A 22,656-nucleotide genomic window follows, 5' to 3' on the forward strand; every position below is an offset into this window, starting at 1 on the left:
CTCACCTTTTAGAACACCTCGCTTAGTCATTGTTACGCAATGCTCACTTCATCTACATGTATAGCAATGATGATCTAGGTTTACCTTCTCCACTATTCTAGAACTTGTAGAAGGATGATTTCGTAATCCTTGTCTTACCAACCTTAGTTCTCTACCTTCGCTATAAAAGCTGCTGCCTTTCTAGTTTCCTACGGACTAGTACGGGATTAGTTTCAGGCTAGATTACAGTGTATTACCTGAGAACTCTTTCTCTCTCTCTCTGAATAAGTGTGCAATTCTCAAAATAAATTCGCATATCAGGGAAAATCTCCATTATGGAGAGGTTCATGCATTCAGTGACTTGTTTGCTTCATACGAAACAAGCCAATGGGTGCAGTCTCGTAAAAATCTCGTACGATTGGATTTGTTTACTCGAGTCTGGGCTGTTTGATTTGTGAGTAGCGCCGAGATTGCACTGCCCCAAATAAAGTTGCGTGCCGATAGAGCAAGAATTACGATCTGCAATCTGTTTGTTGTACCTGCAAGAATGTGCTGTACATGTATCGTATTTTCTCTGTTGTTGTTTCAGTTGCCGTCATGTTGCTAAAGAAAGGTTCAGTGACTCATTTGTTTCATAAAAGACGAGTCAATGGTTTGGTCTGGCTTAGAATCTTTCGCTGTAGAAGAAATCTATTCGTGTCTCTATTGCAGTATTGGAGAAATAATTGTATTCACTCGTTATAAAAATAGGGTTCAGACAAACTCACAGAGCAAATGCCATCGGTCCCTTGATGTTCGTCCTAAAGAGGTTTGACTGGATATCATTCATACTCCCCCAAAGTCGTGTAACATGTTATTATTATGGAGTGCCTTGTTTATCTCTCAGTACCTCCAACCATATACATGTATCCTTGCCCCTTATATCCTCAGGATCAGTGTAGTTGTTAGAACGAGGTGTCGGACTCAGCAATGTATTTGTTTACATTTTAATACATGTTTTTTGTTCCTACTTTGCTGTGTCGTTTTAGATAATCGTGGACTTGTAACACTTTGAAGTCATTGAACTGCTTCCAAAAGTTGTATAGACATCAACATGATTACGATTTCACTACAATAATGATGCTGGATGACCTTATCACGACAACCCATGACTACAATTATAAACACAGAATCAACAAAAACATCTGCGGCGCGCACCTGGTTACAATTCTCATGTAAATGTGATTTAGGGTGTGGACATCTGAATTTTCTGAAAGACAAGACAATTTTATGACAGAGTCATGGAATTCTGCAACATCCACAGAATGACCTGCGTATAAAAAAAAATATCACCGCCACTACTCATATGATTCCCCTGCAGAAGAACATGAATACATGTATGCAAGACTAGTTCCATTTTCTGCAAGAAAAGGCTTGCACATCAATGCGTATAATACGGTATTGAAATTGATATGATACATGTACATAGCCATAGGGGCTCCCGTAAGAAGACCATAGGTCTGTGCGAAACACCCTAGTAAAATAATAATAATAACATGTAGAGTCGCTACATGTAGGCCATCATTTAGGGCATTCCATTGGAGACACAATTATAGGTTCTGATCGGTGGAATATGCTGCCTTCCACTGTTCGCTCTTGTACAGATTATCGCCGATTTGTTCGTTCATGCTTAACCTTTCTAGGGGCTCCCGTAAGAAGACCATAGGTCTGTGGGAAACACCAGGGAGTAGTACAATACCGGTATTGTACTACTCCCTGGGAAACACCCTAGTAAAATAAATAAAATAAAAATAATACCGGTAATATCCTTTAGCCAAAAAACAAAAGAAATTATAGCAATAAAAACTGCTTTATGGCAGTTTTCTAAAAAAGGTTATTGTGTTCTAGTCCATGAACCCCGTCTAAAAAGTAAGAAATTAACGAAATGTGATAGCCGAAAATTAAAATTTCACACAAAACCTCACAATAATCACACACAGGATGCAAGACGACCTTTTCCCCTCGTGGTCCTCTTTCACATGCAAGCATGTTGGCGCAGTACAAGTACTTGTACAAGTACAAGTGTCGGAATAAACAAGTGTTGAAAGCCGTACTATTAGATCTTCAAGTGTCGTGATTATTGTGAGGTTTTGTGTGAAATTTTAATTTTCGGCTATCACATTTCGTTAATTTCTTACTTTTTAGACGGGGTTCATGGACTAGAACACAATAACCTTTTTTAGAAAACTGCCATAAAGCAGTTTTTATTGCTATAATTTCACTGGGCTTCGACCTACATGGTCAGGGAAAGTCCCGGTTCGTAGGCCTACAACACGGTCAGCGTGTTCTTGAACACAAGTGACGTGTGATCACTTCCAGACCAACGGGCGTTCAAGGCGAGTAACAAGCGCACTTGACAAATGTGACTCTGAAATCGCGTGAGCCGTGGGCCACGCGCGCGACTTGGCATTCTTGCGTCACAAGGCACGTGATTTCACCGTGCATCTTGCAATAAAATTCAAAAACTGCGCTCAGGCCTTCAGTCACTTTTGCAGCAACAGTCGCACAAAAAATTATTGGTGGCGCAAGGAGAAGCTTGTCGTTTGGAGTGACAAGTGATCACCGCTGCTTTTCCCTGTCAGAGTCAACACTACACGTTGTTCTGCGGCCTTGGGAGTAGTGTTGGAGTAGAAATTGCTGAGGAGACGTCGCGGAGTGGCGAGCTTTCCTGCGCAGGTATGACTTTGGCCGTATTTCAGCATGGTCGAGTGGAAAAATTCAAAAAAGTTTATTTCAAGAAAACCCCAAAAGGAAGATGGGGGACATGTCCTCAGCGCTAGAAGAGGTGTTCTACTATCTGCTGGTGTATAGTTCTGGCCAATTGAGGACGTAGCTGGCTGTTTTGCCAGCGCTTGTAAATTGGCTATCTTCAAGACGATCATTTGTGGCGTCAGGGGGTGATGGACCTCGTCTTCTGGGATGCTGGCGTGGCTAAGCGGTACTGCTCCAGGAACTCTTCTAAGGTGAGGCAATGTTGGCTTGATGGAGTTTTGTTCATAGCTTGTTCGTATACGCTGTGGCGTGACTCGTTTCTAGACCCATAAATAATGTGATATTTCGGCCATTTTTGAGGGGTATGCAAATTTCAAGGTTCCCTTCAGAAACTTTTTCAAGGGCTTTGCATAATCGATCCACACCCCAAAGGGAACCTACCTGCAAATTTTCAGCGAAATCGGAGAGATCCACTTGCACACATACTTTGGTATTCTCAGACATGCTCTCTTCACTTCACTGTTTCAGTGTAATGTTTTTTAAATAAAAAACATTACACTGAAACAGTGAGTGTCAAGTTCGGCAGGGCTAGACATGTGCAGGAGGCGTGAGCTCCACATGTACAGTCAACTTCGCTGCAATGAAGGGTGGTGAATAATTTCCTCGTAGAACAGTTTCCATTGCAAGGTTGGTTTCACAAAGAGTGCTGCTTGGTGCTAAGTACAGCCGTGACCGTAAAGAAATCCACCCGCAGGTCAAAAGCAGCACGGCGTTTGGATATCAATTACACCGTGCACGGTCCAAACACACATCCGAGGGCCGCATGAGCCTTGGCGCTGCTTTCGGCTCACGGGTCGAAATTCTTTGGCCACAACTCTACTCTTCAGTGAAATCTAACACGGCTGGATTGCAGTAAAATGGTAAGTTAGTCGTAGTGGGAAAGAAGACCAGCTTGTGTTGTTGTGTTCTATTTAAAATCAGAGCTGGAGCTAGGAAAGGAAGCTGCACCCGAGGAAATGAATAGAGGCAATGGCAACGCCGACATGCAAGCGGCACGACAGGGAAGTTCTCTCAAGCGTCGATGCGATGACTGGAGCACGGGTAAGAAGTGTGAGGACATTGCACGAGTATTGTGTCCTTTGAGGCTGTGAGGCACGCTGGGAACTGGTTATCTTGGATGTTGACGCGTGCATAATACTATTTCAATTTTTGCATTGCCCCATTGTGTGGGAATACAGTACTTGGTCTCAATGTGTGGAAATGCAGTGCCTGGTCTCAATATGTGTAAATGTAGTGCCTGACCCTAGTCCGCTGCCCAGGCAAGGGTAGGTCCACTGCATGTTCACTTTGGGTGTTCTGTCAGTGGTTGACTCCGTTCAAACGTACCTTATTGAATGTGGATTTCTACCTTTTTTTCTTCCTACTGTGTACTAGCTTCATCTCCGAAGAGAGCGATCAAGGAAGAGTCCCAAACAGATGGTGAGCAATGTTCTTGTTCCTTGCAATATCATACCCAATCTCTCCTTTGGGCAGTTAAAGGGGAAGTTAAGGCAAAAATCAAAATTTCACCAGTTGTAGTCTTCGGGGTGCTGAGTCGAATGGTCTTGGTCCGAGAAAGCTGAGACGCTCCCTTCCTACTTGAATCCCAATCGAACTCGCGCACTTCCACCGAAACTGGGTGACTGCGCCCTACGAGATGGGGATTTGTATGCAAAATGTCACTAAAAGGGCCATTTCGTTCTTATAAAAGCACGGATGACCGCGATTGGCCCATATGTTGTAGTCTTTTGGACGCTGAGTCGACTGGTTTTGGTCCGAAAAGGCTGCGATGCAGCGTTCCTCCTTTATTCCCAATCGAACATGGTTGAAGAAGCGGTCACGTGCTCCTGGGTGACCAGGTGACTGGTGTACGCAGGAGCACGTGACCGCTTGTTCAACCATGTTCGATTGGGAATTAGGGGCGAACGCTGCATCGCAGCCTTTTTGGACCAAAACCAGTCGACTCAGCGACCAAAAGACTACAACATATGGGCCAATCGCGGTCATCCGTGCTTTTATAAGAACGAAATGGCGCTTTTAGTGACATTTTGCATACAAATCCCCATCTCGTAGGGCGCAGTCACCCAGTTTCGGTGGAAGTGCGCGAGTTCGATTGGGATTCAAGTAGGAAGGGAGCGTCTCAGCTTTCTCGGACCAAGACCATTCGACTCAGCACCCCAAAGACTACAACTGGTGAAATTTTGATTTTTGCCTTAACTTCCCCTTTAAGGACTGCAGTGTTCAGCGCGTGTGCAAAATCCTCAAATGCTCAGCTCATGAAGCAACATACTAAGTATTACCATACCAATATGAATGAGGGAGGTGCTTAGCTTAGGCTGTCATCACACTATGGTGCAAAGTGCTGCGTCTACGTCCACGTAAGGAAGTTTGTCAGTTGCCATAATGATCCGTGTGTCTGTACTGGGTGAAAGCGGGAGCAGATTAAACGGGAAACGTAGATGTGGCCAGGGGTGGGGTATACAGTAGGTGTTGGCGGATAATGCTGGGTAATATTGGATATAATGCTCTCAGTAATGCTCCACAAAAGGCCATATAATGCTCCAAATAATGCTGATAATGCTCCGCCGGATGGAATATAAACACCTGAACCTTGCGGTATTGGGCTAAGAAAAACGCTATAATATTGCACCCATGCTATGATAAACACGTAATACAATATCAGTTAAACATGTACGCTAGGTACAAACACATACAGTCATATTGAGGCGGCACAAAGAGGATACGCCAAGAAGGACTTCTTGACCAGCTTCTGCCTCTGAGTTTCCCAACGGGACTTTCCTTGTTTATGTCTCGCGGTAGCAGTATGGGACATGATTATACTCTTCTTCCCTGACAATGTTGTATGGCATGCCAGGCACACTACCTTGCCACCGTCGCTTTTGAGCGGCTCATCTGGGAACTCCCGCACCCGCGTTTCGGCACTGATGGCCACTTCAGTGCTCTGTCCATGAGCTACTCGCGTCCTTTTGGAAACATTTTCAGACTTGATAATAGCTGTTTTCTGAAAAGACCGCTTCCTCGCTATCGCGGCAGGATCTGCAGTTTCCAACTTGACGACATCACTATCATCAGAGGACTCCGCCAAAAGCTCATCTGGAGAAAGCCCAGCTTCCTCCCGATCCCAAGAACTGCATCGCGGCTAGTCAGCCATCAGCGTTGGCTGCTAGTTAGCTGGTATTACACAATGGTCAATGTCCGGTGAAAGTCCAGCGTTACTCTTCGAGAAAGACATGGACTCTTGCTTCGATGAAGAATGTTTTTTTGGGGACGGTAACCGGGTAAGGTCTGGAATGTGTGCGTGTGCGCACCTCCACCGTTCCATGCTGGCTCACATTTCTTTCGTTGGTTCGGCGTTGTTACCTGGATCTTCAAAAAATATTATGACAAAAAGTAACTGGCCGAAGATAGACTTCCGGGACCGGAAGTTTCTGCGAGAGTTTCCACACTGTGCTGGACCACAGCTAGCTAGCACTACTGCTGGGCCTGGCATGCACTGCGTGCCACGATCTGTATTGTAGATCTACCATGCATGATGTGTACGGTGGTCTATCGCTTGTATAGACCAACGCTAGATCTACTATGCAGTCATGTAGAACGTCGTATAATGCCATTTGTAGCCTCGTAATGCTTTATAATGCTCGTAATGCTCCGGGTGGCGTATAATGCTTGATATAATGCCGGCATTATCCGCCAACACCTAGTATACAGCTTTTCTGAAGAACGTGCGTATCTCCCCCAGTCTCTTTCTAAGCGACCTTGTACCTGCCTTGGAATTTCTCCGAAACGTGACCGCGTGTACGGGTCAAGAACTGTGCCTGTGCGATGACACGACCGCCCGTTTTGTAATTTTCACCGTGGATGTGGACATCCCTTTGAAGAATGCCAGCGATCTAGAAGGAGCCCAAGCATTTGCTGCAGCGGTCAAGTCGAAATGGAGATCAGACATCGTTTATGGATGAGTTTTTGTTGACTGGAGACAGAAGCGGACTTGGCTTAGTTTCAGTGCATTCTCATACATTGTTCTTTGGCCTTCGTACGCGTGCTGTGATATTATTATTATTATTCAAACAGTAGTTTGGAGGCGGTGGGAAAAACAGTTTCGTAATACGTATTCGCATGCAACGACGCAAATCCACACAATTCAGTAGACACTTTTTCTATCAAACGTTTTCTTTCCCTTCTCTTCAGGATAGTACAGGGAATGTTGGAAATTAGAAAAACACATAACTATATAGAGAATGAAAGAAAGAAAAAGTCAACACTTCAACATAGGTGTTAAAAATGATTAAAGTGTTAAAAACTCAAAAACAAACAGCTGCAAGTTGTAGACAAACACGTTGAACACATCAGGGAACACTTGTCACACTTTCACGAGGTGTGACACCAAACAACTGCAACGATAACACATTCTCCTTCTGTACACATAGTTCTGGATCTAGTTTACGAATATACAGAGCTTCTAACACAGCAAGATGTAACTTAGACCTTCCACGAGTCAAAATCGAAAAGATATCATCACTATACAACTTACGACAACTAGCACTGCCCGACAAATGACGCTTGATGGACGATGTCCGATCACTTAGCTCTGTCACCTTCGACGCCTGCCGTTGTTCTCTTCCGTTAGGCTTGTTTGGTTGGTTGCTCCGGTCCACACCTCCAACGTCCGTTGATTTCATGTCCGTTTTTTGTTGATTTCATGGCCGTTTTCGTGTCACTTCTTGGTCTTCCTCGTTTCCTCTTGTTGATCTTTGTTGTCACTTCCATTATCGACGTATTCAGATCCCCAGTACTCCGTCTCTTCACCTTGCTTCTGGTAACTCTTCCGGTGTCTATGAGCTCCAGTGTCACATTGGGTGGTTTTCGAGACGGTCTCCCTCGCTTCCTCACGCTTGTCTGAGATGGGCCAAGCTCCCCGCCCGTCGAGGCGGAGGCGCGCATGCGTACATCTACACTGGACGCAGACAACCGGAGCAACCAACCAAACAAGCCTAACGGAAGAGAACAACGGCAGGCGTCGAAGGTGACAGAGCTAAGTGATCGGACATCGTCCATCAAGCGTCATTTGTCGGGCAGTGCTAGTTGTCGTAAGTTGTATAGTGATGATATCTTTTCGATTTTGACTCGTGGAAGGTCTAAGTTACATCTTGCTGTGTTAGAAGCTCTGTATATTCGTAAACTAGATCCAGAACTATGTGTACAGAAGGAGAATGTGTTATCGTTGCAGTTGTTTGGTGTCACACCTCGTGAAAGTGTGACAAGTGTTCCCTGATGTGTTCAACGTGTTTGTCTACAACTTGCAGCTGTTTGTTTTTGAGTTTTTAACACTTTAATCATTTTTAACACCTATGTTGAAGTGTTGACTTTTTCTTTCTTTCATTCTCTATATAGTTATGTGTTTTTCTAATTTCCAACATTCCCTGTACTATCCTGAAGAGAAGGGAAAGAAAACGTTTGATAGAAAAAGTGTCTACTGAATTGTGTGGATTTGCGTCGTTGCATGCGAATACGTATTATTATTATGAGTCTTTATTATGAGTCTTTATTCCACTCCAAATTGAAAATAAAAATAAAAATTGGAGGTATTACACTAACTCACCGGACTTATCATAGCCAAAGGTAAGCAGCACGGAATAATATATGGAAAAAAGTAAGGTAGAGAGAGAGGAAGGGAGAAAGGCGCATGTACCATCACAGGCATTAAAGCTCAGAGGTATCATGGCAACAGGTATTGCAGAAAGGGGAGCATCAGAAGTTGGCGAAAAATTCAGGCCGGCAAAGCTCATCACTGGGCACAACCTCCAATGCGCACCCACAGAAAGATCAAATACGAATACCCACAGAAATACCACAGTGTTTCAATTACAAACTAAAACTTTATTATTATTTCTCCTTTATTCACTTCTTTCGAAGGCGATAAGCCAGACCCACCGGGAAATATTTCCATGGGTGGGACAGCAAAAAAGAAAGTGAAAAAACAAAAACAAAAATAAATAAATAAATAAAACCTAAAAACCAAAGGGACAAGAACTAGTTGAAGGAAGAGGAAGAAAGGAAAGAAACTCAATCCGAACTCCAACATCAAAACAATAATAAAGAATTTGCAGCGACAGGCAAAATACATCAACCAATGAAGGGAGTAGTAACAAAGGAAATATCAGTCTTTATCAGTCGTTATTCAAGTCTCTTAGCTATTGAACATGCAAACGCAGCAGAGGTGCATCTACATGTTAAGGATAGTTCTCAGTATTTTAATCGAACCTTGTATAGCCTCCTGTTGCACAATAGCCAGGTCTCCTCCCTGCACAGTCCGAAGGCATTGAGGAGTCTCCCCCACCAAGCCTCCCAGGGCACCGACAACCACAGGGACCACGTCAACCTGGTTGAGGGACCAAATCCTCGAAATCTCCCGCTTCAAATCATAATATTTCGAGCGCTTTTCAGCCATTTTCTTATTGATGTTGTTCTCACCAGGAACGCTGATGTCTATAATGTAGGCGATGCGCTCCTTGTCATCAACAAGGAGCAGATCGGGCCTGTTTGCTGATAGTTTCAGGTCAGTTGGGACCGAATACTCCCAGTAGAGGCGATACTGATCACTCTTGACCAATGCCTTGAGCTGGTGGTCGAATCGTGAAGCACCAGTAGGTAGATCTCGTGCTTTACACATTTCGAAGTGCACATACTTTACTATCCGGTTATGTCGTTCAATGTAACTGGTCCGAGCAAGAACTGGGCAGGCACTGACAATGTGGTCAATTGTTTCTAAGCTGCCCTTGCAAAACCTGCAATTGGCATCAGTTCGAGCAATTGACTTCATTATGGCGTATTGGTAATTTTTCGTTTTGAGGGATTGGTCTTGTGCTGCCATAATCATGCCTTCAGTTGAAGGTTTCAGTGTCCTTGATTTCAACCACATGAAGGTAAGCTCCTTATCTAGGCGATTCTCCTCCAATCGGCTCCAATATCTCCCATGCAGCGGCATAGTGGAAAGTGTTTTGGATTTTCGCTCAGCGCACGCTTGTTTAATGGTATGCTTATTGGGTAAAGCTGGTCCAGCTGCTGGCAGATCCAAACTCGACAAGAACTTAGCGGCCTTTGCAGTTATTGAGTGGCTTTTTGTTGTAGGTTTTTGTTGATGATACTGATAAAGCAGGCTTATTCTGTCTATTGGGCTGGTACTCATGTAGCGGGCCAGGCCACACATGCTCCGGCCGTGCATATCCTCACAAGAGACCAAGCCCCGGCCTCCATCTCCCCTCTTCATGTAGAGCCTGTTGACTGAGGCTTTGGGGTGGTGAAATCCAGACGCAGTCAAGGCTGATCTTGTCACCCGATCTGTGGTCTTGATTTCAGCCTCGGTCCAATTTACGATTCCATAACTATATGTCATAACCGGCAGAGCATACGTATTGATGGCCTTGATCATGTTTCGCGCATTCAATCCACTGTTAAGAAGCAAATACAATCTCTTTTTGTATTCTGCAGTGAGTTGCGTCTTGAGCTGCGGGTGAGGTATCATGGCTGCTTGCACTACTCCAAGGTACTAATATTATTATTATTATTATTATTATTTGGAAAGGATTGGGAGAACTTCAAATTCAAATGATCAGTCGGGGAAGTGAACTGCCTGAAGAGAGAAAAAAACGCCAGACCCACCAGGACTCGAACCTGGGACCCTGCTTGTCATGAGCAATGCTCTAACCACTGAGCTATGGGACCAGGCTGAACCTAGAAGGCGCTGACAAGTTTTTCACTCCAAAGGCAGCTCACAACACGTGCCACACATACTGATGGCACTTGGGTCTTTTTCCCTCCCCCAGGGGACCAACCACGGTCAGTTTCTGGAAACTACCAGAGGTGAAAGAAAGTGATTAAATTTGGAAAGGATTGGGAGAACTTCAAATTCAAATGATCAGTCGGGGAAGTGAACTGCCTGAAGAGAGAAAAAAACGCCAGACCCATATGTGTGGCACGTGTTGTGAGCTGCCTTTGGAGTGAAAAACTTGTCAGCGCCTTCTAGGTTCAGCCTGGTCCCATAGCTCAGTGGTTAGAGCATTGCTCATGACAAGCAGGGTCCCAGGTTCGAGTCCTGGTGGGTCTGGCGTTTTTTTCTCTCTTCAGGCAGTTCACTTCCCCGACTGATCATTTGAATTATTATTATTATTATTATTATTTTTTTTACAAGAAGTCGGAGGCGGATAATACTTTAATAACGAAGGTACGTGTTAGGTCGTAAGTATCCACGCAAACACACATCCAGTCAAAATAAGGCACTTGTCAAAGTATCCGAACGTTTTCGGTCCCTTCTCATCAAGGATTATACAGGGAATGGCTCAAGTTGAAAGACTAAAACTTATATAGCGTAAAGATATGAGATAACAACACTCGTGACAAGGTGAAAAAAAGTATCAAGTTCAGCACGACACAAAACTCGAAGGACATAATAATAGCGACAAGAACATAGTGAGCAAATTAAGTTACATTGTTAACACCTCGACGAGGAGTAACACCAAACAATTGTAGCGACAACACATTTTCTTTTTGTACGCAAAGTTCAGGATCTAACTTACGGATATACAAAGCTTCTAACACAGCCAGATGCAACGCACATCTACCACGTGACAATATTGAGAACACATTATCACTGTACAACTCACGACAATTGGTACGGGCTGACAGATGTTGCTTGATGGACGAAGTGCGATTCTTAGCTCCGTTGGGTGTAGGCTCCTCCAATGTCCCGTCATCTCGCCTCTTCGCGGCATCACCACTATCCGTCTCTTTGCTTTTCCGCGGCCTTCCACGTTTTCTGACACTAGCCGTTGTGTGCGCGATGCCCAGTGTCCTTTCAGCTACGTCTCCTCCATTGCGGATTTCTATTGATCTTCTTACTCCAACTTGTGCGGTGTTCGATATTGAGGTTCGTTTTCGCGGTCTACCACGTTTTCGAATATTGACTGTTGTTGTCACTTCCGTTGTCGTTGTACGTGCGTCCTCACCAGTCCGTATTTTTACTTGGCTTCGCGTAACCCTTCCCGACGCAGACAGATCCTTTGTCAATTTCGGTGGTTTACGTGTCGGTCTTTCACCATCTTTCACGCTGTTCTCAGCTGGACCCTGCGCTATACACGCGGAGGAGGACGGGCATGCAGTGATATCTTCACAGGAAGAGGAAGATCCACCGATGGACTGGACAGCACATTTTGGAGGACGACCACGGCGAGGACGACACTCACGCGCATCAAGCGGAACAAAACTTAACGGCACATGTTGACGAATGCGCGCGCCCAGGTGCTGAAGGGTTCTACCTACATACCGATCTTCACATTGTCGGCATTGAAAGAAATAGATAAGGTTACTTTTACTAAGGGTAGGTAGAACATCCTTCTTCACACCGAACGCACGCACTGTCCCAAATATGACGTACAGCTTGACGCACGGATAAGATGGACATACGATACCACGAACATCCTTCTCCACGCGCGCAGAACCGGCGCCAACCCAGGGTAAACGGAGCACCACTGGGCAAAGGTCAGGTCCAAATTGGATCGGCTTGTCTGTCGCCGGTTTTTCGTTGATAAGCTTGGCCAGAAATTCCTTTGGATAGCCGTTGTTCGTAAATATTGATGTCAGTCTGTCTAATTCGTCCTGCAATAGATGAGGGGAACATATTCTATGCGCACGATAAACTAGCGCTTTCACAAGATGTTTCTTCGATTTCGTTGGAGTATAGCTCCCCCACGGAATGTAGAGGCCGGTGAAAGTTGGCTTCCTATAGATAGTGGTGTCCAAACTCTTAGTGTTAATGTTGCGTGAAATTTGTACATCCAAGAAGGATAATCTGCCGTTTTGTTCCGCTTCCGACGTGAATCTCAACGCCGGATGGAGGCTATTCAGAGTTAGTAGAAAAGTCCCACAGACATCCTCATCCTCATCGTGACAGTACACATCGTCTACAAAACGACAGTACATAGAGGGCCACAATGATGGACTAATGGACGCTTCACAGAACCCTACAAATATATTAGCCAATACAGGACCAAGTGGCGAGCCCATGGCAACGCCATCTATTTGTTTATACATAACGTTGCCAAATGAAAACTCAACGCCAGATGTAACCATTAACATGAGTTTCACAAACTCCGTTTCGTTCAAGGACGGCGGAGTAATGGACTTATTGTGGTACAGTGTTGTTGCGCAGATGTCAATGGTCTCCCGTAGTGGCACGTTAGTAAATAAGCTGACCACGTCATACGAACACATGAATCCGCTCGATTCAAAGTTTGCGTCCCTTAGCTTTTCCACAAACTCGAAAGTATCTTTGACGCAGTGGCTGTTGTAGAGGTTGAGTACCGGCTGTAGCATGGCACATAGCCACTTGGATGTTTTAAATTGCGGCGATCCTGACATGCTCAGTATTGGTCGTAAGGGAATGTTCTTCTTGTGAATTTTTGGGAGCCCATACATTCGTGGTCTTGTTGATCCCGTCGGTGCCAGATGGTCGTACTCATAATCAGAAATTTGATGGGTTTTTGAAAGAGACAATAGGTATTTGCTAAGTTTAGTGTCGATGGTTTCTGTATGATCATATACATCGCACGGTCCGAGTCTACAGAATTTCGTCTTGTCCTCCAGAATGACCATCATCTTGGTTTGGTAATCCTCCCTTGACATAATAACCGTTGCCCGACCCTTGTCAGGGCGGGAGATAATAATATCCGGATTTTTCCTAAGCTCTCTCATTACTTTGAGGTGCTCTCGTGTGAGTGAAAAAGACCGGGTGTCAGGAGAAGACTGCGCAAACTTGTGTGCCTCGGCAGCCAGAGACGCCCGGCAAGTCGCTGCTGTTTCGTCAGATTTTGCTGGTACCTTGGACAATTGCTGCTGCAGCAGCTCAAACTCCGCCAACATCTCCAATCGGTGGAGTTTCGGAGGAATGCCAAAATCCAAACCGCCGCACAGCACGTCCTTTTGTAGTTGCGTCAGAGGGATATCAGCAAGATTAATAATAGTATCATAATTGTCGCTACATGTGCCGAATCGGTCCTTTCTCAAGGCAGACACAATCCAAACGTGTTTTGCATGGAGCCTAGATCGTTGTTTACAGTCACATTGCGATATTAGCCATGAAAATCTGACAAAATCGAAGGTATTGAGAAGTCTTCGTACTTTCTGATACGAAGACACAAACCTCGAACGTGCATTGTGAAGTTGGCTCTTTGCCTTGTTAAGATCATCCTGCAAAAGTACTTTCTCGATAGAGATAGAGTCATAAAGCTTTAGTTTCTGCACTCGTTTCTGTAAATACTTAGGTGCAACAGAGTAGTGTAGGCAGTCACGGAGTAACCTGACACTGAATATAGCTGTATTGAGGCGACCACGGAGGGCAAGAACGTCATTCAATAGATCAATATGGGTGATTGGGAGGCGTTGTTTGAAGTAATTGAAACAGTGTCGTGACGATAAAAAATATAAGAGGGCAACAGTCGCTGTGACGCGCATCAGCGGGTACAAAGACCGGCAAGGGGTCTGTACTTCCACCAGTGTAGCCTAGGTGTATTGCAGCTGTACAAGCGCGCAGCATGGGAGCTTCATGCACGCTGTAGAGCTCAAGGCCCTACTACTTACTACTGCTAACACTAGTGAGAAGTGTTGCGAGTCATGTATCCGTCAAGACAACTAACAGGACGGAACGTACATACATGTATAAACTAGCAAAGATTGTACTACGAACAGGTAAAGCTATAATTATGTACTATAAAAAAAAAATTAAGAAGAGCCTAAAGCACTAGTTGATGGAACTGGAATATAACTCTCGGTTTGTGAACACGCTGCTACAAGACACTGAGCAAAGGAGGCCCAGTGTCCAAGTTTGCCTCCACGGTGTAACGAATTTTACAAGAAGTCGGAGGCGGATAATACTTTAATAACGAAGGTACGTGTTAGGTCGTAAGTATCCACGCAAACACACATCCAGTCAAAATAAGGCACTTGTCAAAGTATCCGAACGTTTTCGGTCCCTTCTCATCAAGGATTATACAGGGAATGGCTCAAGTTGAAAGACTAAAACTTATATAGCGTAAAGATATGAGATAACAACACTCGTGACAAGGTGAAAAAAAGTATCAAGTTCAGCACGACACAAAACTCGAAGGACATAATAATAGCGACAAGAACATAGTGAGCAAATTAAGTTACATTGTTAACACCTCGACGAGGAGTAACACCAAACAATTGTAGCGACAACACATTTTCTTTTTGTACGCAAAGTTCAGGATCTAACTTACGGATATACAAAGCTTCTAACACAGCCAGATGCAACGCACATCTACCACGTGACAATATTGAGAACACATTATCACTGTACAACTCACGACAATTGGTACGGGCTGACAGATGTTGCTTGATGGACGAAGTGCGATTCTTAGCTCCGTTGGGTGTAGGCTCCTCCAATGTCCCGTCATCTCGCCTCTTCGCGGCATCACCACTATCCGTCTCTTTGCTTTTCCGCGGCCTTCCACGTTTTCTGACACTAGCCGTTGTGTGCGCGATGCCCAGTGTCCTTTCAGCTACGTCTCCTCCATTGCGGATTTCTATTGATCTTCTTACTCCAACTTGTGCGGTGTTCGATATTGAGGTTCGTTTTCGCGGTCTACCACGTTTTCGAATATTGACCGTTGTTGTCACTTCCGTTGTCGTTGTACGTGCGTCCTCACCAGTCCGTATTTTTACTTGGCTTCGCGTAACCCTTCCCGACGCAGACAGATCCTTTGTCAATTTCGGTGGTTTACGTGTCGGTCTTTCACCATCTTTCACGCTGTTCTCAGCTGGACCCTGCGCTATACACGCGGAGGAGGACGGGCATGCAGTGATATCTTCACAGGAAGAGGAAGATCCACCGATGGACTGGACAGCACATTTTGGAGGACGACCACGGCGAGGACGACACTCACGCGCATCAAGCGGAACAAAACTTAACGGCACATGTTGACGAATGCGCGCGCCCAGGTGCTGAAGGGTTCTACCTACATACCGATCTTCACATTGTCGGCATTGAAAGAAATAGATAAGGTTACTTTTACTAAGGGTAGGTAGAACATCCTTCTTCACACCGAACGCACGCACTGTCCCAAATATGACGTACAGCTTGACGCACGGATAAGATGGACATACGATACCACGAACATCCTTCTCCACGCGCGCAGAACCGGCGCCAACCCAGGGTAAACGGAGCACCACTGGGCAAAGGTCAGGTCCAAATTGGATCGGCTTGTCTGTCGCCGGTTTTTCGTTGATAAGCTTGGCCAGAAATTCCTTTGGATAGCCGTTGTTCGTAAATATTGATGTCAGTCTGTCTAATTCGTCCTGCAATAGATGAGGGGAACATATTCTATGCGCACGATAAACTAGCGCTTTCACAAGATGTTTCTTCGATTTCGTTGGAGTATAGCTCCCCCACGGAATGTAGAGGCCGGTGAAAGTTGGCTTCCTATAGATAGTGGTGTCCAAACTCTTAGTGTTAATGTTGCGTGAAATTTGTACATCCAAGAAGGATAATCTGCCGTTTTGTTCCGCTTCCGACGTGAATCTCAACGCCGGATGGAGGCTATTCAGAGTTAGTAGAAAAGTCCCACAGACATCCTCATCCTCATCGTGACAGTACACATCGTCTACAAAACGACAGTACATAGAGGGCCACAATGATGGACTAATGGACGCTTCACAGAACCCTACAAATATATTAGCCAATACAGGACCAAGTGGCGAGCCCATGGCAACGCCATCTATTTGTTTATACATAACGTTGCCAAATGAAAACTCAACGCCAGATGTAACCATTAACATGAGTTTCACAAACTCCGTTTCGTTCAAGGACGGCGGAGTAATGGACTTATTGTGGTACAGTGTTGTTGCGCAGATGTCAATGGTCTCCCGTAGTGGCACGTTAGTAAATAAGCTGACCACGTCATACGAACACATGAATCCGCTCGATTCAAAGTTTGCGTCCCTTAGCTTTTCCACAAACTCGAAAGTATCTTTGACGCAGTGGCTGTTGTAGAGGTTGAGTACCGGCTGTAGCATGGCACATAGCCACTTGGATGTTTTAAATTGCGGCGATCCTGACATGCTCAGTATTGGTCGTAAGGGAATGTTCTTCTTGTGAATTTTTGGGAGCCCATACATTCGTGGTCTTGTTGATCCCGTCGGTGCCAGATGGTCGTACTCATAATCAGAAATTTGATGGGTTTTTGAAAGAGACAATAGGTATTTGCTAAGTTTAGTGTCGATGGTTTCTGTATGATCATATACATCGCACGGTCCGAGTCTACAGAATTTCGTCTTGTCCTCCAGAATGACCATCATCTTGGTTTGGTAATCCTCCCTTGACATAATAACCGTTGCCCGACCCTTGTCAGGGCGGGAGATAATAATATCCGGATTTTTCCTAAGCTCTCTCATTACTTTGAGGTGCTCTCGTGTGAGTGAAAAAGACCGGGTGTCAGGAGAAGACTGCGTATGTCCATCTTATCCGTGCGTCAAGCTGTACGTCATATTTGGGACAGTGCGTGCGTTCGGTGTGAAGAAGGATGTTCTACCTACCCTTAGTAAAAGTAACCTTATCTATTTCTTTCAATGCCGACAATGTGAAGATCGGTATGTAGGTAGAACCCTTCAGCACCTGGGCGCGCGCATTCGTCAACATGTGCCGTTAAGTTTTGTTCCGCTTGATGCGCGTGAGTGTCGTCCTCGCCGTGGTCGTCCTCCAAAATGTGCTGTCCAGTCCATCGGTGGATCTTCCTCTTCCTGTGAAGATATCACTGCATGCCCGTCCTCCTCCGCGTGTATAGCGCAGGGTCCAGCTGAGAACAGCGTGAAAGATGGTGAAAGACCGACACGTAAACCACCAAAATTGACAAAGGATCTGTCTGCGTCGGGAAGGGTTACGCGAAGCCAAGTAAAAATACGGACTGGTGAGGACGCACGTACAACGACAACGGAAGTGACAACAACAGTCAATATTCGAAAACGTGGTAGACCGCGAAAACGAACCTCAATATCGAACACCGCACAAGTTGGAGTAAGAAGATCAATAGAAATCCGCAATGGAGGAGACGTAGCTGAAAGGACACTGGGCATCGCGCACACAACGGCTAGTGTCAGAAAACGTGGAAGGCCGCGGAAAAGCAAAGAGACGGATAGTGGTGATGCCGCGAAGAGGCGAGATGACGGGACATTGGAGGAGCCTACACCCAACGGAGCTAAGAATCGCACTTCGTCCATCAAGCAACATCTGTCAGCCCGTACCAATTGTCGTGAGTTGTACAGTGATAATGTGTTCTCAATATTGTCACGTGGTAGATGTGCGTTGCATCTGGCTGTGTTAGAAGCTTTGTATATCCGTAAGTTAGATCCTGAACTTTGCGTACAAAAAGAAAATGTGTTGTCGCTACAATTGTTTGGTGTTACTCCTCGTCGAGGTGTTAACAATGTAACTTAATTTGCTCACTATGTTCTTGTCGCTATTATTATGTCCTTCGAGTTTTGTGTCGTGCTGAACTTGATACTTTTTTTCACCTTGTCACGAGTGTTGTTATCTCATATCTTTACGCTATATAAGTTTTAGTCTTTCAACTTGAGCCATTCCCTGTATAATCCTTGATGAGAAGGGACCGAAAACGTTCGGATACTTTGACAAGTGCCTTATTTTGACTGGATGTGTGTTTGCGTGGATACTTACGACCTAACACGTACCTTCGTTATTAAATTATTATTATTATTATTATTATTATTATTATTGCCTGTGTGGATTCACAGGAAGTGTGAGTTACGAAGTCTGAAGAAAATGTTGAACGGCCTCTGCTGGGATGACGACTACACCATAGCTCAGTGGTTAGAGCATCGCTGGCTACAAGCTAGGGTCCCTGGTTCGAGTCCTGGTGGTGACAGTCAATTTTTTCTTCAGACGCTTCCCGTTTGTCTCTTTCCCTCAAACCAGTTAATATTATTATCATTATTATTATTAACGTTTAGGAACAAGCTTCTTTATTTACATGAAAACAAGTTTTGCTAATGGTGTTTGTACTGAGTGCGCAGCTTACTCTATTTATTGCGTTGATTATTATTATTATTATAATTATTATACAGCTCAGTGGTTAGAGCATCGCTAGCTACAAGCTACAAGCGAAGGTCCCTGGTTCGAGTTCTGGTGGTGACAGTCAATTTTTTCTTCAGACTTTTCCCGTTTGTCTCTTTCCCTCAAACTAGTGAAGATTATTATTATTATTATTATTATTATTACAAAAAATGTATTATCTACGCATGCATCTACGCAAGAGTCACCACCAGCCAATTAGGACATGTGTCAAAGTATTGAACGTTTTCGTTTCCTTCTTGTCAAAATACTACAGAATAGGCCTTGACGGATTATGCTAGCATAATTTTTCGCATAATTTCTACCAAAATCGAATAATCGCATAATTCGAGGCAAATTGCATACGAATCGCATAAATTGGAATAATCCGCCTGTTCGCATCCAATTCTATCATACAGTTGTACAATGTTCTACAAGTACAAGTACAAGTAGATGCACCAGAAAGTCTTAGGTTTACGACTCCCTTGATAACATGTCCAGTCCACTACAATCAGTGACAGTCGTAGCTAGGCCTCGACCAAATATGCTTGCGCATATTTCCGCATATTTTTGTGAGACAGTTCATAATGGCATATTGAGCGACAAAGGGAATATTGGAATGAAGCCAGCATATAATTCAAATATTCTGAAGAAAATGAGGACAAAACATTCATATTATGGACAAATGCGTTCAGAAATGCCTTTATGGATGAATTTGGAATGGTTGAAGCGTTTGTTACATTTCCCCATGGATGAACACTATCGCTACGGTTGCTGGGGAGACACCCCAGCCATACTATTCCGCATGTGTTTTGATTTGCACCATTATTCGGGCATAAGCATGATAGCCGTGAAGCCAATGAATATTCCAAGGTTGTAATTTTACTGAAAATGATCTACACTTTCTGCTTATGTCGAGCATATTTTGGCATATCTTTTTGCATATCTTGCTAAGCCTTTGGCATATTATGGACGTTTTCCCTGATATGCGACGAGCATAATATGCTCTTTTTTTAGCATATTTGGTCGAGGCCTAGTCGTAGCTAGGTCGGACGGTGCGTTGGCCCCGTTGAACTTTTGCTACCACAGCACAACGCCCTCTACAAAAAAAGCTCTTGCGCTAGTCGTCATGCATGTAGGTGGGGGGGGGGGGGAAGGCCCACTGTGACGAATTCCCCTGTTGTTTTGTACAGAACCATCATAATACATAAGTAGCATATGTGAGCATAATGCGGCATAATATGATAACTTTTAGCATAAAAATAGCATAATTCTACAATTTTTCAGCAATGCGAAAAGCATAATTTCACGAAGATATTAGCATAATCCGTCAAGGCCTACTACAGAATTTGTTTACGTTGAAATTGTTTGTGAATTTAGATCAGTAGTTCTCGTTTGTGGTTGCATGGCTACTTTCTAGTGGTGAATTTCTCGCATCTGTTGTCACCTGATATCGTTGATTGATGTAATGTTTCTTTCAGCTCTCATTTTCTCGCGCTAGTTAGGGTCTAAATTATTACTTGCATTGTGCGTATATATATTGAGTTTAGAGCTTATGTTGATTTGCCAGTAATCCTCTGATGAGATGGCGACGAAAACGTTTAGGAACAAGCTTCTTTATTTACATGAAAACAAGTTTTGCTAATGGTGTCTGTACTGAGTACGCAGCTTACTCTATTTATTGCGTTGATTACATTTTTATCTCCACGTAAGCTTTTTAATTATTATTATTATTATTATTATTTTCGTAATACGTATTCGCATGCAACGACGCAAATCCACACAATTCAGTAGACACTTTTTCTATCAAACGTTTTCTTTCCCTTCTCTTCAGGATAGTACAGGGAATGTTGGAAATTAGAAAAACACATAACTATATAGAGAATGAAAGAAAGAAAAAGTCAACACTTCAACATAGGTGTTAAAATGATTAAAGTGTTAAAAACTCAAAAACAAACAGCTGCAAGTTGTAGACAAACACGTTGAACACATCAGGGAACACTTGTCACACTTTCACGAGGTGTGACACCAAACAACTGCAACGATAACACATTCTTCTTCTGTACACATAGTTCTGGATCTAGTTTACGAATATACAGAGCTTCTAACACAGCAAGATGTAACTTAGACCTTCCACGAGTCAAAATCGAAAAGATATCATCACTATACAACTTACGACAACTAGCACTGCTCGACAAATGACGCTTGATGGACGATGTCCGATCACTTAGCTCTGTCACCTTCGACGAGAAGGTGAAGAGAACAACGGCAGGCGTCGAAGGTGACAGAGCTAAGTGATCGGACATCGTCCATCAAGCGTCATTTGTCGAGCAGTGCTAGTTGTCGTAAGTTGTATAGTGATGATATCTTTTCGATTTTGACTCGTGGAAGGTCTAAGTTACATCTTGCTGTGTTAGAAGCTCTGTATATTCGTAAACTAGATCCAGAACTATGTGTACAGAAGGAGAATGTGTTATCGTTGCAGTTGTTTGGTGTCACACCTCGTGAAAGTGTGACAAGTGTTCCCTGATGTGTTCAACGTGTTTGTCTACAACTTGCAGCTGTTTGTTTTTGAGTTTTTAACACTTTAATCATTTTAACACCTATGTTGAAGTGTTGACTTTTTCTTTCTTTCATTCTCTATATAGTTATGTGTTTTTCTAATTTCCAACATTCCCTGTACTATCCTGAAGAGAAGGGAAAGAAAACGTTTGATAGAAAAAGTGTCTACTGAATTGTGTGGATTTGCGTCGTTGCATGCGAATACGTATTACGAAACTGTTTTTCCCACCGTCTCCAAACTACTGTTTGAATTATTATTATTATTATTATTTGAAAGTAGGACGGAGGCAGAAAATATTACAAAAATGTATTATCTACGCATGCATCTACGCAAGAGTCACCACCAGCCAATTAGGACATGTGTCAAAGTATTGAACGTTTTCGTTCCCTTCTTGTCAAAATACTACAGGGAATGATGGAAATAAGCTAAAAGGTTACAACTATAAGGAAAAGAAGTTCAGAAAAATATCACTCCAATTATGTGTAGAAGTGACACGAAAAAATAGATGTGAAGAATCAAGGAAACAGCATGCAAATCCAATAAGTGACAACAACGTAGTGACAAGAAAAAGAGAGAAATATCAAGGGATCTATTTCGCACCTTCACGACGAACAGTGCCAAACAACTGCAAAGACAACACATTCTCCTTCTGAACGCAAAGCTCAGGGTCTAACTTACGTATGTACAAAGCTTCCAACACGGCAAGATGTAACAAAGACCTACCACGCGACAAAACAGAGAATACATCATCGGAATACCACTCACGACAACTAGCACTGCCAGACAGGTGACACTTGATTGCCGAGGTAAAGAGTAAAGAGACTCTGTCCGCAGATTGAGTTACTAGGGACCTTTCGCATTTGCTACGAATCGAATGCGAAACAAAAGTTTGATTTGGCTCGTAATCGTTTCGTTGAAAAAGGATTCAGGTTTCGCAAGTCATCATGCGAATGACGGAATGTGTATGGCAACTACTAATACGACCGGTAGCTTGGCGTACGGGTGTTTACACGCACACGTGCATCGATCATGGAATCAAGGGAAAAAATGTGTACCTGGCACAACATGTGTGACTAGATCTACCTGGCCAAATAAATGTGTACCTGAAGCCTAGTTCACATTCGACAGGGCGCGACGGGACGCGACGTAAGGATCGACGGGATGAACA

At 43.9% G+C, this 22,656-nt stretch overlaps 1 protein-coding gene across 3 annotated transcripts in view; it reads left to right on the top strand.

The window, feature by feature from the left end:
* The window catches only part of LOC135808556 (uncharacterized), a 128,773-nt gene that overhangs the window by 71,424 nt on the left and 34,693 nt on the right, over window positions 1-22,656 (top strand). For all 3 annotated transcript variants that reach the window (XM_065321768.1, XM_065321766.1, XM_065321767.1), the window contains exons 3-4: window positions 3,712-3,831; window positions 4,165-4,209. In XM_065321768.1, coding sequence (XP_065177840.1) covers window positions 3,712-3,831; window positions 4,165-4,209 — 165 coding nt within the window. The remainder of the gene's footprint in view (window positions 1-3,711; window positions 3,832-4,164; window positions 4,210-22,656) is intronic.

Source organism: Sycon ciliatum, chromosome 2 (assembly GCF_964019385.1).
Source record: "Sycon ciliatum chromosome 2, ocSycCili1.1, whole genome shotgun sequence".
NCBI classification, from domain to species: Eukaryota; Metazoa; Porifera; class Calcarea; order Leucosolenida; family Sycettidae; genus Sycon; species Sycon ciliatum.